Source organism: Ascaphus truei, chromosome 4, assembly GCF_040206685.1.
Source record: "Ascaphus truei isolate aAscTru1 chromosome 4, aAscTru1.hap1, whole genome shotgun sequence".
Classification (NCBI taxonomy): domain Eukaryota; kingdom Metazoa; phylum Chordata; class Amphibia; order Anura; family Ascaphidae; genus Ascaphus; species Ascaphus truei.
Genome location: NC_134486.1, coordinates 214,748,664 through 214,765,590, shown reverse-complemented (window position 1 = coordinate 214,765,590; position 16,927 = coordinate 214,748,664). Strand labels below are relative to the sequence as shown.

At 50.1% G+C, this 16,927-nt stretch overlaps 1 protein-coding gene across 1 annotated transcript in view; it reads left to right on the top strand.

Annotated features, from left to right (window-relative positions):
- The first annotated feature begins 653 nt into the window (after window positions 1-653).
- MAP1LC3C (microtubule associated protein 1 light chain 3 gamma) overlaps window positions 654-16,927 on the top strand; it is a 58,727-nt gene continuing 42,453 nt past the window's right edge. Inside the window, exons 1-3 of the mRNA XM_075594779.1 lie at window positions 654-780; window positions 871-926; window positions 1,418-1,524. Of these exons, the coding sequence (XP_075450894.1) occupies window positions 723-780; window positions 871-926; window positions 1,418-1,524 (221 nt within the window). The 5' untranslated portion in view covers window positions 654-722. The remainder of the gene's footprint in view (window positions 781-870; window positions 927-1,417; window positions 1,525-16,927) is intronic.

The window sequence follows — 16,927 nt, the reverse complement described above, 5'->3', positions numbered from 1 at the left end:
GTTGTCGGAGGTAAATGTTGAAAATCGCGCCATTTTGTTGGCGCGAACAGCCGCTAGATGGCGATCGCGCCTTTCTGAATACGGACGTTTTTAACACTGGAGAGATTTAGGTTCTCGCCAGCCGCGCGGCGAGATTTTCAAATAATAAAAAAAAAATGGCGCTTGTTTCAAAACTCGCCATTACCTGCCTTTCTAAAGGCAGATTTTGCCAAAAAATGGCGCTTTTCCCGATAACGCTGCTCTCTGCATGAGGCCCATAGTTGGCTTATGTTCCAGTATGTTGACCTTGCTAGCTGCAATACTGTATGTTTCCATGGAAATAATTAGTATGCGTTATCTGTAGGTGGAAAAAAATATATTGACCATTATCTGTAGGTGACATTTATATTCTCCACACCCTCACATATATTAATATAACTGTCTAATCCTAGAGGGTTATTTTAGTAACGGCATGTCACAAATTATCAGCCCCAGATTTATCCAAGACATTTACCCATTGAATTAAATATGCCAGATTCTTTATTTCATCTGCTTGGCAAGCCGACTTCATTAACCTTGTGAGTTTAAAAAATAAATAAAACACTCCCACACGGATGGGATGGGAGGTGATATTTTATTGCCTTACCTATATCAGGTGACCTGTTGAGCAAGCTCACTTTGAATACAACTTTAGTGGAGACTTGAGCTCTGCTGGAGACAAAATAAGTTGTTTGAGTCTAATTATGCAGTCCCGTAAAAAAGTCCTTACATCTAAACAGTTTAAGCAGAGGAAGAGTCTGGGTAATTTATATACTGTTCGGTGCAAAGAAGAATGTTTCAAAACCCAGATGGGCAAGGTCTAATCTATAGCAAATTGGTTTTATTTCACAGCCACCAGAAAAGAAGAAGTCATTGGAATAAAGGCAAAGTTTCCCACAAAAGTCCCGGTAATTTTATTTTTTATTTTTAAGCATAATGGTGTCTAATTCCATGCCTTAAACAGTATGCTATTATGCATAATTCTTAGAACAAAATCCAATGCAAAAATAATTTAAGAAGTTTTGCAGCCTTATTGTACGTCGTGGTTTATATTTGTTGCTTTTTTGCAACCTCTGGAAGAGAAATGTAGACAGTCTAGCAGAGAACAAACCTGAAACTGATATTAAGAAATTTGAGAGGATTTTGATGCTAACAATTTTTATTTTATATTGCTATCGTTCTATATTTTGTAAAGGATATTTCACCTCTGATTTGCCAGAAAAGCTGAATGATTACAGAAAATACATGTGTGTGTGTGGTCTGTGTTTTTTTTTGTGTGTGTGTGGGGGGAAACTAGTGTTCCTGTATCTTGGTAAATGGTGTTGTCTTCCCTCCCCCTCCCCCCCCCCACCCCCAAACGTTCTCATGTCAGAGTTTGATACATACTTTTTGTTTACAGGTGGTTGTAGAAAGATACCAACGGGAAAAATATCTACCCCTTCTGGACAAAACTAAATTTCTTGTTCCCCAGGACCTTAGCATGACACAGTTTATAACTATAATTAGGTATGTGAGTCTTATTTGTTTTTAAAGTTGAAGTAGACTGATTGCAATGTAGACTATTTTAGGCTATGTATTTGAGCTACATCCTGTTTTATATGGTCCCTCTCCCAGTTAAAACTAGTTTTGTAACATTTTAAAAACATGGTTTCACCTCAGCTAACTTAAAAAAAATAAAAAAAATATTGTATAGCATGGGGTCTCCTAGGTTGAACCATGTTAATTTCCGCTGCTTGTTTTCGAATGCACCCCTGATTCCGCCACCCCTCCCTGCCCTCAACGTGGTTCAACTTCAGATACCATCTGCTTTCTATAAAAAAAAAATACATTTACATTTTAAACTTCTAATGTAAGTAGCTTTAGGCCTCGGCCATGTTTAGCGTTTGCTGGCAGAAGCGTGCTGACGCGCACTCCCGCTCAGCACTGAGCCCCTACAGCCGCAATTAGAGCGGCTTTAGTAGGGGCTCACCTGCGCTTCCGCAAGCGCGCGGAAGCGCAGGTCTTAGGGGAATTTAAAATTCCCCTGCTTGCCGGCGCGACAGGCCGGTCACGTGAGCGGTTCGCCCAATGAGGGCGAACCAGCTCCGTGATGTCACTGGCCCGCCCCCGACCAGTGATGTGCCCGCCCCCTGACGGCCCGCTGACAGCGCGTGCGATAAGCAACCGCAAGGCCAGGGAAAGCGGGCCTCAGCACGCCAGCAGGGAGCCTGGCCGAGGCCTAGGAGATGCATATACTGTATGACATTACACGTCATTTTAATGGCAAACGTGCATACAAAAAAGTCATCTTTCAGCCCATAGTCCTCTACCTACACGTATTGCTGGATGTCATGTGTTAAAAAATAGTGTTTTTTTTTTCCCACTTTAAATATGAACAGTAAAGCACCACACATTTAAAGAATATACAACGTTTGCTAACTTATTAACTTAAACCTAACTGAGGAGGTATGCAAAAGCAATTGGAAACGAAGAATGGTCAAGGCTCTGAGTTCTAACTTTAAGTAATCACAATGGTGTGTGTGTGTGGCCAATAAAGAATATCACTTGTGAGCACATTCACATGTCTTGGACAGGTCTGCAACCATGCCTTTCAACCATTATCACCTCGCATACAGTGCTCCCACTGTAGCAAGGGATTCTGGGAAATGACATGCAAATGAGCACACGTGTCACCTTTTGCCTGGAATATCCATTCACATGGAGCCCATTTAAGCTGATATATCGCCGTTCACACCTCCCTGTAGGATCAACTTTAATGATTAATTAATTAATTCTCATGCCCTCCTGGACCCTTTACAATCTGGATTTCGCTCAGCTCACTCAAGACTGGTCACTGAAGTGACCAATAATCTACATTAAGCCAAATCCTATGGTGATTTTTCCTTCCTAATCCTGCTCGATCTCTGCTGCCTTCAATACTGTTGATCACCCTCTTCTCCTTCATATTATAAACTCCCTTGATATCCGCAACAAAGCTTTATCCTGGTTCTCATCATACCTCTCATCGTACATTTTCAGTCTCCGTTGCTAACATGTGTCTGTCTGTTTGTGTACTTCAGGGCTCTGTTCTGCAACCTCTCTTTACACAGTATTCCTTGGTGACCTCATCAACTTTTTTGGCCTTATCTGCGTAGATAATATCTATCAATCCACCCCTACCATCACATCTGCAATCCAGTCCCAGCTCTCTGATTTTGCCTCTTGGCTATATACTCATTGATAGCACTGTCGCCTTAAACTTAATATGGCTAAAACTGAGCTCCTCCTATATCCCCTTTTTCATCACTGTAAACGGCTCTACCATCTAGCCTGCAACCAAAGCATGTTGCCTAGGAGTGAGATTTTACTCCTCCCTTTTCTTCATTCACGTTCACTGCATTGCTAAAACTTGTCGCCCTTTCCTCTGTCAATCTACTGTACTGCTAAAACTCAAATGCATGCCCTTATTCTCTACTGTCAGCAGTATGTTACAATAATCCACACAGGTCTCTCTGCCTCACAACTTTCCCAAAACAGTGCTAATCTCCTTCTTCCGTTTCCTGGCACCCCATCAAGTTTCCAATCACTCACGTAGTTCTCCTTACCATGAAGGCTATCCACTCATCCCTACATATCAGATTTGATCTCTCGCTATGCCCCTGCTTGTCACCTGCTTCCTACCCATAACTGTCTCCTTTCCACACCTTTCACCCCTACTGCTCTTTTGCCTTAAACCCTTTTCCCTCAAACCTTTTTCCCCTCACTGCCCCTTACCTGTGGAACTCCCTTGCCAAGCACCTTCTCTCTCTACCTTTACGATGAACGTTAAATGTCGCCTCTTAAATGAAGTGCTCCAGTAGCCTAGACTCATGGCTACTGTCTCATAGTGACTCCTACCAATGACTGCCATCTACTGCACTTATTCCCTCACCTGCTGTCTCTGTACAGTAAGTCTCCCATCATACCACTTAGATTGTAAACTCTCTGGGGCAAGGATTTCTTTTCCTATTGTCTGATCTTATTGTACTATAATTCCCTATACTGTATTGTCTCGTAAAACGTTACATTCAGATGTCTTTACGTGTAGGAGGTCCTATAAATGGCCACACCCCTCCTTTCCAGGTCTTTTTATTTATTTTTCCAGTCCTTGTTGAGGTAGTTGAAGAGAACAAATGCCGGTGCACAGCTAGCAAAAATAAGGGCTGTGACGCTGAGAGCTATTAAAAATGACTTAATGAACCCAAAGTCCAAAAAAACAGAGGAAAAATGCCTGTACTTGGTGAAGATTATGAGAGAGATTGCCAAACTGTACAGAATGAGGTATGTTAATGCAGGGGTAAGCAAACTTTTTAGGCCGAGCCCCCCTTTTCATCCATGAAATTTCTCGGGCCCCCCCGCCTGATGTAATCAAAATCACATGATGTCAGCACACGTGAGCTGGTTCAGCCAATGAGGACGAACCAGCTTTGTGACGTGTCCGCCACGCGTCTACAATCTCCTGCAGCCAAGTTCACAAATCGCTTGGGCTGCAGGCGTGCGCGCAGGCAGTATAGTAGTATTGGATCACTGTTTCTTTTATTGTTTGCTGGCATCTGGTAATATGTTTTTTTTCTGGTGCACAAAGGCAATCCATTTGAGTTGGCATTGATCCACCTCTTTGCTACATCCCTTCCCTCTCCCACCCCCCTTTTTTTTTTCCCCTCCCTTTTTTCCTTCTCCCATTTGCTTTCCCCAGTGTCATCCATTCCTACCTACCAGTTTTATGTATTATTTATTTATTCCCATTTTAAATGTTGCCCAGGGATCAGGGACCCCCATAACCAAACTCGAGGTGAATGAATCTCCCCTGCTGATCAATACTCCGAAGTGACCTCTCGGACCCAAAGAAGAGCCCTCAGCCCCCCCAAAACTCATCCTCCCAAGCCCCTCAATTCTGCCATCTCTGCCTGACCTTCATCCCTCCGCCACCAAGTGTATCTCTCACACATTCCCCCCCCAGTGTCTCTCTCACACCTTCCCCACCCAGTGTCTCTCACACCTTCCCCCCCCCAGTGTTACTCTCACCTTCCCCCCCCCAGTGTCACTCTCACCTTCCCCCCCCAGTGTCACTCTCACCTTCCCCCCCCAGTGTCACTCTCACCTTCCCCCCCCCAGTGTCACTCTCACCTTCCCCCCCCCAGTGTCACACTCACCTTCCCCCCCCCAGTGTCACTCTCACCTTCCCCCCCCAGTGTCACTCTCACCTTCCCCCCCCCAGTGTCACTCTCACCTTCCCCCCCCCCCCAGTGTCACTCACCTTCCCCCCCCCAGTGTCACTCACCTTCCCCCCCCCCAGTGTCACTCTCACCTTCCCCCCACTAGTGTCACTCTCACCTTCACCCCCCCGTGTCACTCTCACCTTCCCCCTCACCCCCGTGTCACTCTCCTTCCCCCCCTAGTGTCACTCTCACCTTCCCCCCCCCCAGTGTCACTCACCTCCCTCCCCCGTGTCACTCTCACCTCCCCCCCGTGTCACTCTCACCTTCCCCCCCCAGTGTCACTCTCACCTTCCCCCCCCAGTGTCACTCTCACCTCCCCCCCCAGTGTCACTCTCACCTCCCCCCCCCCAGTGTCACTCTCACCTTCCCCCCCCCCCAGTGTCACTCTCACCTTCCCCCCCCCCAGTGTCACTCTCACCTTCCCCCCCCCCCAGTGTCACTCTCACCTTCCCCCCCCCCCCCAGTGTCACTCTCACCTTCCCCCCCCCGTGTCACTCTCACCTTCCCCCCCGTGTCACTCTCACCTTCCCCCCCGTGTCACTCTCACCTTCCCCCCCGTGTCACTCTCACCTTCCCCCCCGTGTCACTCTCACCTTCCCCCCCGTGTCACTCTCACCTTCCCCCCCGTGTCACTCTCACCTTCCCCCCCGTGTCACTCTCACCTTCCCCCCCGTGTCACTCTCACCTTCCCCCCCGTGTCACTCTCACCTTCCCCCCCGTGTCACTCTCACCTTCCCCCCCGTGTCACTCTCACCTTCCCCCCCGTGTCACTCTCACCTTCCCCCCCAGTGTCTCTCGCCTTCCCCCCCCCAGTGTCTCTCGCCTTCCCCCCCCCCCCCCAGTGTCTCTCGCCTTCCCCCCCCCCCAGTGTCTCTCGGCTTCCCCCCCCCCAGTGTCTCTCGGCTTCCCCCCCCCCAGTGTCACTCTCACCTTCCCCCCCCCCTAGTGTCACTCTCACCTTCCCCCCCCCCCCCAGTGTCTCTCGGCTTCCCCCCCCCCCCCAGTGTCTCTCGGCTTCCCCCCCCCCCCAGTGTCTCTCGGCTTCCCCCCCCCCAGTGTCTCTCGGCTTCCCTCCCCCCCAGTGTCTCTCGGCTTCCCCCCCCCCCCAGTGTCTCTCGCCTTCCCCCCCCAGTGTCTCTCGCCTTCCCCCCCCAGTGTCTCTCGCCTTCCCCCCCCAGTGTCTCTCGCCTTCCCCCCCCCAGTGTCTCTCGCCTTCCCCCCCCCCCAGTGTCTCTCGCCTTCCCCCCCCCAGTGTCTCTCGCCTTCCCCCCCCCCAGTGTCTCTCGCCTTCCCCCCCCCCAGTGTCTCTCGCCTTCCCCCCCCCCAGTGTCTCTCGCCTTCCCCCCCCCCAGTGTCTCTCGCCTTCCCCCCCCCCAGTGTCTCTCGCCTTCCCCCCCCCCAGTGTCTCTCGCCTTCCCCCCCCCAGTGTCTCTCGCCTTCCCCCCCCCCCCAGTGTCTCTCGCCTTCCCCCCCCCCCAGTGTCTCTCGCCTTCCCCCCCCAGTGTCTCTCGCCTTCCCCCCCCCCCAGTGTCTCTCGCCTTCCCCCCCAGTGTCTCTCGCCTTCCCCCCCCAGTGTCTCTCGCCTTCCCCCCCCAGTGTCTCTCGCCTTCCCCCCCCAGTGTCTCTCGCCTTCCCCCCCCAGTGTCTCTCGCCTTCCCCCCCCCCAGTGTCTCTCGCCTTCCCCCCCCCAGTGTCTCTCGCCTTCCCCCCCCCAGTGTCTCTCGCCTTCCCCCCCCCAGTGTCTCTCGCCTTCCCCCCCCCGTGTGTCTCTCGCCTTCCCCCCCCCGTGTGTCTCTCGCCTTCCCCCCCCCCCGTGTCTCTCGCCTTCCCCCCCTGTGTCTCTCGCCTTCCCCCCCCCCGTGTCTCTCGCCTTCCCCCCCCCCCGTGTCTCTCGCCTTCCCCCCCCGTGTCTCTCGCCTTCCCCCCCCCCCGTGTCTCTCGCCTTCCCCCCCCCCCCCCAGTGTCTCTCGCCTTCCCCCCCCCCCCAGTGTCTCTCGCCTTCCCCCCTCCCCCAGTGTCTCTCGCCTTCCCCCCTCCCCCAGTGTCTCTCGCCTTCCCCCCTCCCCCAGTGTCTCTCGCCTTCCCCCCTCCCCCAGTGTCTCTCGCCTTCCCCCCTCCCCCAGTGTCTCTCGCCTTCCCCCCTCCCCCAGTGTCTCTCGCCTTCCCCCCTCCCCCAGTGTCTCTCGCCTTCCCCCCTCCCCAGTGTCTCTCGCCTTCCCCCCCCCCCCCAGTGTCTCTCCTTCCCCCCCCCCGTGTCTCACCTTCCCCACCCCCCCAGTGTCTCTCTCCTTCCCCCCTCCCTCCCCCCTCCCTTCCCCCCTCCTTCCCCCCTCCTTCCCCCCTCCTTCCCCCCTCCTTCCCCCCTCCTTCCCCCCTCCTTCCCCCCTCCTTCCCCCCTCCTTCCCCCCTCCTTCCCCCCTCCTTCCCCCCTCCTTCCCCCCTCCTTCCCCCCTCCACACTTGAGCCTCGTTCAGGGTGCCAGCTGCAGGACTCGGAGGGAGGGCGGGAGGGAGGCAGTGCTGCAGTTTGCTGGGCGATCTGTGTTTATTCCCCAGCAGACTTTTCAGCGTTGGGGAGGGGTTACACACAGCAGGGTAAGTATCGAGGTTGCAGTCATGAAATCATTCTGAAGAATGATTTCATTGGCTGCCTAGGTCCCTGTGACGCTGCTGCAGCTCCAAAAAACTAAATTTTCGTTTATTGAAACTGTAGTCAGCTTCAACTCCTGGCCTCGGAGACAGGGCGGCTGATACCCTGACAACCAGTATTCAAATTGAATACTTTGTTTCTCACGGCAGCACGCCCTCCCTCCGAAGCCAGCACCCTGAACAGCACCCTGAACGAGGCCTTACTTTCACTGCAGTCCCCCATGTCGGCTGAAAACTGAGACAGGAGGAGGGGCTGTCTGTATGCAGGAAAGGCCCCGCTGCAGGCAGACCACACAGACAGCAGCAGGGAGCTTGTGAGTTGCTTGGCCGCCCCTGCACAGCTATGCCCGCCCCCCAGGCTTCCCCGCACGCAGCCTGCGCCCCCCCTATATAATCTTGCGCCCCCAGTTTGCGCACCGCTGTGTTAATGCTTTCAATTTACTGCAAATCACAAATATATTTTTGGTGCTCTTGCGCACTTGGCACAGTATGTGCAGGAATGCACCCTTTTAATCCATTGAAAATAACCAATCCTCAGGCTTGACTTCTTGAATTACATTGTTAATTGCTTTTGCTTCTCTGAGGAAATTGTTTTTCAGGATCTCCATAAAAGATTCTACTGAAGCACTTGTACACCACATTTCAGTTGTCCTTTTATGGGGTGTGCATACAGTAGCGAATTGAGGTAGTCTTCATCCGACCACAAACTGCAGGGCTTGTTTAATGCGAACTTGCGTCTCTAGACAATTCCTCCCTTTGGACCACAAATGTCTACTGTGCCCCCACTTGATATTTATTGTTGAGCCAAGGGCCTTCCGGACAGTAGGATTTTGCTTCTCTCTAAGGCTGCGTCCATAGAAGGACAAGCCGCACTGAGCCGTGCGGACGCTCCGCGCTGAGCCCCTGCATCCTCAATGAGGATGCCATGAGAGGGGGTTCACGCGAGCGTCCGCAGGCGTGCTGAGGCTTTGGAGTTTTCAGCCGAGCGCCAAGCTGTTTTTCAGCGCGCTGTCGGCTGAAAACATCCAATCAGCCTTAAGCAGCGTCAACGTCACGGCGCCGTGATGTCGTTGACGTCAGTGCGTCGCGGGCGATTGGCCCAGCGACGTCACTGCCCCGCCTCCAACCAATCGCACTGACTTAAGCAGGCGAGCCTCAGCGTTAGCGCGCATCCGCTCTCCTCACCCCTCTATGGCCCGGGTCTAAGGCATTCTGTCTTGCTGAGACATAAAGAATTTCTGTTTTCTTCTATCCAGTGGAAAAAAAGGCACTTTCCCCCTGATACCTTGGCTATTATGGGGTCTGGTTTCTCCCAAAGAGAAATTCCCCTTCGTAGGGTAGAGATGTTATTTTTGCAAGTCAAACAGCGCTCTTCTTGCCACTGACAGGGCCATGCTTCTTGATTACAAGTGCACTACGTCCAGTGATCATATTGCAATATAGGTCTGTCGCCCTCTTGATTTCTGATGATGTCAATAGATTTGGGTTTTTTCTATGAAAATATATGCAGCTTTCAGTAATTTTCTTTTCCTTTACTCCACTAATGGCAGAGGCTACATCATACCCTCCTTGTAATTAACTTATCAGTTATGTTTTTATAGCTATGGGAGAATCCGAAGACTACCTCTGCAGGGAAATGAAGGGGCTTTTATATAACGGGTCCCTGTCCTACCTATGTTGAGCTTGGAGCTAATACCAATTAGTAGTCACTGCCATTAGTGGAGTACAGGAGAAGTAAATGTATTCAGTTTACTATCATTTTCTATTTTTTACCCCAAGAAAGAAAAGGAATCAGATTTGCGAGATCTTGCCAAAAATTAGAGAATGGCCTTCAGAGACCTAAAATACTATAGACCAGGCCTGCACAACTCCAGTCCTCAAGGGCCGCAAACAGGCCAGGTTTTCAGGATATCCCTACTTGAGCACAGCCGGCTCAATTAGTGGCTCAGTATGACTGAGCCACTAATTGAGTCAGCTGTGCTGAAGTAGGGATATCCTGAAAACCTGGCCAGTTTGCGGCTCTCGAGGACTGGATTTGTGCAGGCCTGCTATAGATCATGAATTCATTCAAGATCTCCAGCATGGAGAGGACAGAGTAGACCTCCCTCCCCCTCCCCCCCCCAAAGGGACATGGAACCTCGTATAGATATGCATGAGATGAGGAGACCCCATCCAACAACTGTGGGAGGAAGACTTCAATAGTTTCTGAAGACCGGAATCTAATGGATTGAGCTCATGTGTCCTCGGTATAATTGACACAGATTATTTCCACTAATTCAGGAAAAACTCAGATATGTACAGTATTTTTTTTTTTTTTTGTACCCCATCAAAGATTCAAAGAAACATAAAAGCAGCTCATGCCTTAAACAAAGTGAGAGCTGTTCAACAGGGCTATAAGACTGATAAGTCAGGGTACCCCTTACAGCCCATTTTTTTACATTTCTAGTGGGTATCTGAACCCTGACTTATTGTGTTCAGCTTTGTTGTGCAGTAATTGGGGATCTTTTTTTGGGAAAACCTCTTTATTTCCCTTATGTTTTCTGTCATTACCATCCCTTTGCACCAGCTGTAACTGAATATTCTATGTATATATTATCTATAATAGTGGTGAGCGGTATCTCATAAAGTTATATATCTATAAGGCTGATACCATGTAATGAGGATACAGAATTTATTCAATATTCTTGGTCCAAATGAGATGGTACCTTCGGAGCGGTATTGGCTCTAAAATGAGTCAACCCGTTCCTCAGCGTTCCGGATGGAATCCCTCAATTTACTGATTGCTGCAATAGAGTTGTGGAAGGCACCTCAACATCCATGTGCAGGGGCAGGGCCTCATGCTGTATAGCACTCTGGCCCCCCAAACCTGAAACCTGGGGTATCTCCCTTTCCCCTGCTGCTACTTCCTGACCCTATGGCCACACCCCCTTGGATCTGGGGTGTTGATAGTTCTAAAGGACTTCTTTCTCCATATACCTATAGCACTACTATATGGAGATACACTGCTCAAACCATAAGACGCAAATATAATAAAATAACTAGGTGCAAGGGAAATTATACATATAAAGAAGCATTGGTAGTGGGCAGAGGCCACAATAGTCCCTTTTATTGCACTCTAAGTCAAAATTAGGGAGGCAAATGTAGGTAATGAGATATAAATATCCCCAGAATTGGTTGAGCACCGTCTAAGGTTCATTAGGTAGAACCAAGTGAAGTAAACGGAGCATACCATATCATGTTTAAAAGAAAACGATAACATGTTATTAAGTATATCTGAAGCAAATATTGCCGAAAAATTTGAGAATATATACAGTGAATTGACAAACACAAAAACGGCGTAAAATCACCAAAGCGTAGATGACTAGAAAGCTGCCTAGGGTAGCTGTACCCTAAAGGTAAAGTAGATATACCTAGACCCTAGCTTGATAATCAAACATGAATATTCTTAATTATTTAGAGAATACCGTTATACGACTTAGAGTGCAATAAAAGGGACTATTGTGGCCTCTGACCACTAACAGTGCTTCTTTCCATATACTGTACTTATACTGTAGCAAGAACACACTAAAAATACACAAGATTAATGGTGGGTCAAAACAATCTTTTTGCGGCCACAACTTCTCAGTTTCACGAAGGTCCTGATAACCTTGATAGCAGAAGTCGGAAAGGAATCCATATTCCGTTATCTGGACCACATCTTAAAGGCCAAAGACAATATTTATATATTTATTTACTTCAGCACCTCACAACTGCTGAAGGAACATGGTTGGCTGATCAACTTAGAAAAAAGTCCACTAGTACATCACAAATGTTTCCCTTCCAATGATTAAAAAAGATTTGATAGGGTCGTAGCAAACCAATGACCAAGCATTTCATTCAGCAGCAACCTACAAACTCTCACTATTGGGTGGGACTTTCCCTGGCATAGATAGCTATAGTAGGCCCACATCAAACAAAGGAAAAGGCATGAGTCACAAAAATATAGAAATACTTCATTCAAAGCCACGTTTGATGAAGACTTGTCACTGTATAAAGGTGCTCAAGAAAGCGTTGTATTGGACATACATAACGACTAACATTTTGGTCCACTGTGGAGTCTGCCGCACTGCAGATGTTTGTCCTAGTTTGTTTAATATAACCCATCCATCCCACAGACAGATCAACAGAAGATTAGGAGATTAGATGCACAGTACAATGGGAAACCCAAGATAAAATCCAGGATAAAGTTCTGTTACAGATCGCAAGGGTGTGGATAATGTGAAGAGGGTGGTCCACAGTATCAGCAGCTGCAGAGAGGTTGAGTAAAATGAGCAAAGTGTAATGAGCGGCTCTCCCTCCCCCTGCCCTTTGCCCCCCCTGCCCTCCCTCCCAATGCCCTTTGCCCCCCTGCCCTCCCTCCCAATGCCCTTTGCACCCTGCCCTCCCTCCCTCCCCCTGCCCTTTGCCCCCTGCCCTCCCTCCCCCTGCCCTTTGACCCCTTTGCCCCCTGCCCTTTGCCCCCTGCCTTTGCCCCCTGCCCTCCCTCCCCCTGCCCTTTGCCCTCCCTGCCCTTTGCCCTCCCTGCCCTTTGCCCTCCCTGCCCTTTGCCCTCCCTGCCCTTTGCCCTCCCTGCCCTTTGCCCTCCCTGCCCTTTGCCCTCCCTGCCCTTTGCCTCCCTGCCCTTTGCCTCCCTGCCCTTTGGCCTCTTGCCCCCCTCCCTCCCTGCCTCTTGCCCCCCCTGCCCCCTCTTGCCCCCCCTGCCCCCTCTTGCCCCCCTGCCCCCTCTTGCCCCCCCTGCCCCCTCTTGCCCTCCCTGCCCTTTGCCCTCCCCACCCTTCCACGCCCCTTGCCCTCCCTGCCCCTTTGCCCTCCCCGCCCTTCCACGCCCCTTGCCCTCCCTGCCCCTTTGCCCTCCCCGCCCTTCCACGCCCCTTGCCCTCCCTGCCCTTCCACGCCCCTTGCCCTCCCCGCCCTTCCACGCCCCTTGCCCTCCCTGCCCCTTTGCCCTTTTGCCCTCCCCGCCCTTCCACGCCCCTTGCCCTCCCTGCCCCTTTGCCCTCCCCGCCCTTCCATGCCCCTTGCCCTCCCTGCCCCTTTGCCCCCCCCGCCCTTCCATGCTATGCCCCCTGCCCTTCCACGCCCGGGCAACGCCGGGTATATCAGCTAGTTCAGTATAATAATCAGACTAGATCCCCAGTGTGTGTGATCCCTGGAATACCTCGGATTATTAGATAAAGGGTGAGTCTATATAGGATGATCACTCCTAATTGACTAAAGCCTTTAGATATTTAGTGCCCAGTTACACAGTAGAATGCACTCGTGTGGTGGTGAAATTAATGATGGAACTTAGCTTGTGACTAAAAGCTGTCTTCAGTATGGTAAACACTGTATGTAGAAATCATAGGAATTCCCTCTTAAAATCGCGCAATGTGACCGTTCAGGCCATCACAGCTCCATTGCTGTTTATCCTGCAGAGTGGATGTTCCCGGTGTGAGAAGGTTATATCTATCCTGCCCTGGGATGTCCTGGCAACGACGTGTACCCTCTGTTTCCGTGTTTGTCTATCCGTGACGTCAGCGGGCTCTCTGGCGCTCCCCCAATGTAAGGGAGCCTTCTAGGGACAAAACGCCTCCTGTAAAGGGCTCTGGACTCAGCGCTCTCCACTGTACTCCAGAACCTTATACAGGGGGTGTTTAGTCTTCAGGGTGGCAGGATACTGGACTTTCCAACATATCGGTACCGTATTGACAAAAGTGCACCACTGTAGGAAAGTCCATCTTGGAGCGCTAAAGCTGTGTTTCAGTATATCTTCTTCCCAGACTGCCTCATTCCCCTGCAAGCCCTGGGAGACATCAAGTTTCCCATAACAAAAATACTGTTGGGGTGCAGGGATAGGATGCTGAGGCACATTGTCACGGGAGACCAGGTTTATTGTACACCTTTTTACCAGGATCGTTCATTGAGCAAAACATGTAAGTGAAATAAATTTATCCGCATAAATAGGCATGCATACAATGTAACACAAAATACAGACAAAAAGCACACTTGCCGGGGGGGTCTAAAACTAGAATTTTCAAGGTGCAGGGAACATAAGAGTTTTACCCTGACCGGGACAGCCCCGAATCTCCTGGTTCCCAAATCGGCGTGAAGTTCCACACGCCACCGCTCCCTTCTCTCCGGAAAACTTGGATTTTTCTTGACCGGGTGTTAGTCCCTGGAACTAAAATCGGCTTGCAATCCCAGCTACGACTGCTACGATCAATTCTGAGAACTTGGTCTCTGGCAGGCAGACGTTTCAGCTTCAAAACGAAACCGGTTGCTTTGCTATTCGCACAGAAGCAACTTTGAAAAGCCCGCCCACTTCTACCACTAGAAATCTCAAATCTGATTGGCTCTGGAATTTCTTATAGCATTTGGAGTCCCATTCACAAAATACTACAGCCAATCAGAGTGAAGCCGGTATAGAAATCCGGGGAATCTGAATCTGCCAAGGGACATGTGCCAGTTTGCTAACTCCTTCCCTGTCTATTCAGATGCCACCCGCTGGGTAAGGTTCCTCAAGGTTTGGGCGAGCAGATGGCAGCCAGGATGACTACCATTGTTGCCAGGACTTGGGTACTTGAACCTTTCCGTCCTGCCAAAGTGGCTTTCTCACCTTTTTAGCATCTCTGGCTACTTTGAACTTCGATGTCCACTAGACTTACTGGCAAAAACTTGGTAGCCCTGACAGTCTTGGTGGGCCTCTATTTTTGAAAGTCCCAGCTCATATACAGTACATACAGCACCATTACAGTATTAAACACAGTATTAATAAAATATACTTTTAATAAAGTCCAAGTCTCTGGGTATGGGGAATAGAAAGCTGTACTTTTATTTCTATTTGCCTTTATTCTCCACACACTATCTATGGGACTTAGACTGGATGCTGAGAGTCCCCTCACAACCTTATATTTATGGTTGGAGCACCCATGTACCCCTATATAAGTTCTGGGAATTAACTGGGGTATCCCCCTTAACTTAGGGACCCTTGTAGTTACAGGGATACTTTTCATCCCTTTGCCTCATTTACCTCTATGGGCTGTGCTGAAGCAGGGAACCCTAGCGGTAAGTCGCGCAAGCTTTTTCAAGGGGATATATTGCTGTGACCATGTGCTTACATGTATCCGAGAATCATGCATGATTCCCGGGTACATTTTTAGGGGAACCGACAAGTCTGGACCCTAACTACCTAGGCACATTCTGACAACAATTCCTCCACAAACCTCCCCTTGGAACTCATGCCTTGGCAATCCCTGCTCGCTGGCATGCTTGGAAATGTAAAAACATAAACATTCTTTATTGCTACATTTTACATGTTATGCATATACAGTTACTGGGCTCAAGAGCTGACACTCCTGAACCCTTATTCTCCGAATCAGAGGTAACCAAAACATGTATTGACCTTTTTTTTTTTTGTTAAGAGCCTGATTGCCCCCTCACTGTCACACACATGCTCTTTTTAGGCAGGGTACTGTAAGGAATACGCTCCGCGTTTTACTGGTTGCCTTACCTTGCAGACCGGTGCAGTTCTGGAACTCTTCACCTGATATTACTGCAGCCTGGATTCACTCAACAAAGCAATACTGCCACACACTCCCTCTGGTATCTACTGCAGCTGTGCAATCTATCACTGCAATCCAGCCTTGTATTCACTTATTGGAGCAGTACCTTCACACCCCCCTCCAGGGATTGGCCCGCTGGCCTTTAAGTACTGCTTTCCCACAATGCTCCCCGCCGAGCATAGTCCTTTCCGGATGTCACTTACTGTTCTGCCACAAGCCCTCGCTTGTTCTCCTATGCTGATACGGAGGTCTCCCCTGCGTCCTTCAGCTTCCTTCTCCTATGCTGATACGGAGGTTTCCCCTGCGTCCTTCAGCTTCCGTTCTCCTATGCTGAAGCAAAGGTATCCCCTACGTCTTCAGTTTCCTGCACTGAAGCAAAGGTATCCCCTACGTCTTCAGCTTCCTGGTTTCCTGCACTGAAGCAAAGGTATCCCCTACGTCTTCAGTTTCCTGCTTTCCTGCACTAGCGGAGGTTTCCCTGTGTTTCTTCAGGTTCCTGGGGCCTACTCTTTCCCTAATCTAGAGAGGCCGTGTCCTGGTTCCTGCGCTGAAACGGAGGATTCCCTAGCCCGCTCAGGACTCTTGCGCTGTAGCACTGGTTTACCCGGGCAGCTAGGCGGTGTGTAAATCTGGTCTGTCTTCCACCTCCTGAGACCAGTACCATGGGTGCCACACGCGCAGAGGCCACCCCCGCGCTCCTAAGCTGAAGCGGGGCTTTCCTGACTACCTGTTGCCGAACTCCTGCTTGGACAATGTTTATCCTGACGTCTCCTGTCCTGACCCTGGCTTGTACAACGACGATGCTGTCTTCTCCTATCCTGATTCTGCTACGTAAGACTACGAACTGCGCAATCCGGATCAGTCGGTGCTTTTACAACCCCACCTCAGCCACGCGGTCTGACCCAGGTTTGTGGCGAGCACAACCGTGACAGGTACTTTGGCGTCCCCTATGAGGGCATCATATACAAGGTGTACTATCTGTGGAAGGAGCTGGGGAGCTCTTTCACCCACTCCTCCTCTGCCAAAACAACCTGTTTTGCAGATACCACCATGGCAGGAACTTCGAGGGCTAAGGTCTCCCCTGAGGCTGTAGGAGAGGTTGCTGCCCCTGCTTTGGCAGCGACTTCTGAAATTGTCCTTATGACAGGGTAAATAAAAGCCACGAGCTATATGCCTGGCAGACATATGTTTAGTCTGCAGTGCAGCAGTGACGAGGTTAACTTCAGCTGGGAAGCTCATGACAATTAGTTGTGTGATGAACTGCCTGTCTCCTGCATACAAAAGAGTTACTGCCTTATTTTTGCTCTTGCTGCTAAAGAGAAACTATTTTGCTCTGTCTGCTAAAAAGAAGCTATTTTGTTTTGTCTGCTGAAGAAAAAGCAATTTTTCTTTTGTTTGCTGATGAGAAGCTATTTGTTTTTGGTGTGCTGTATGCTTTAAGGCT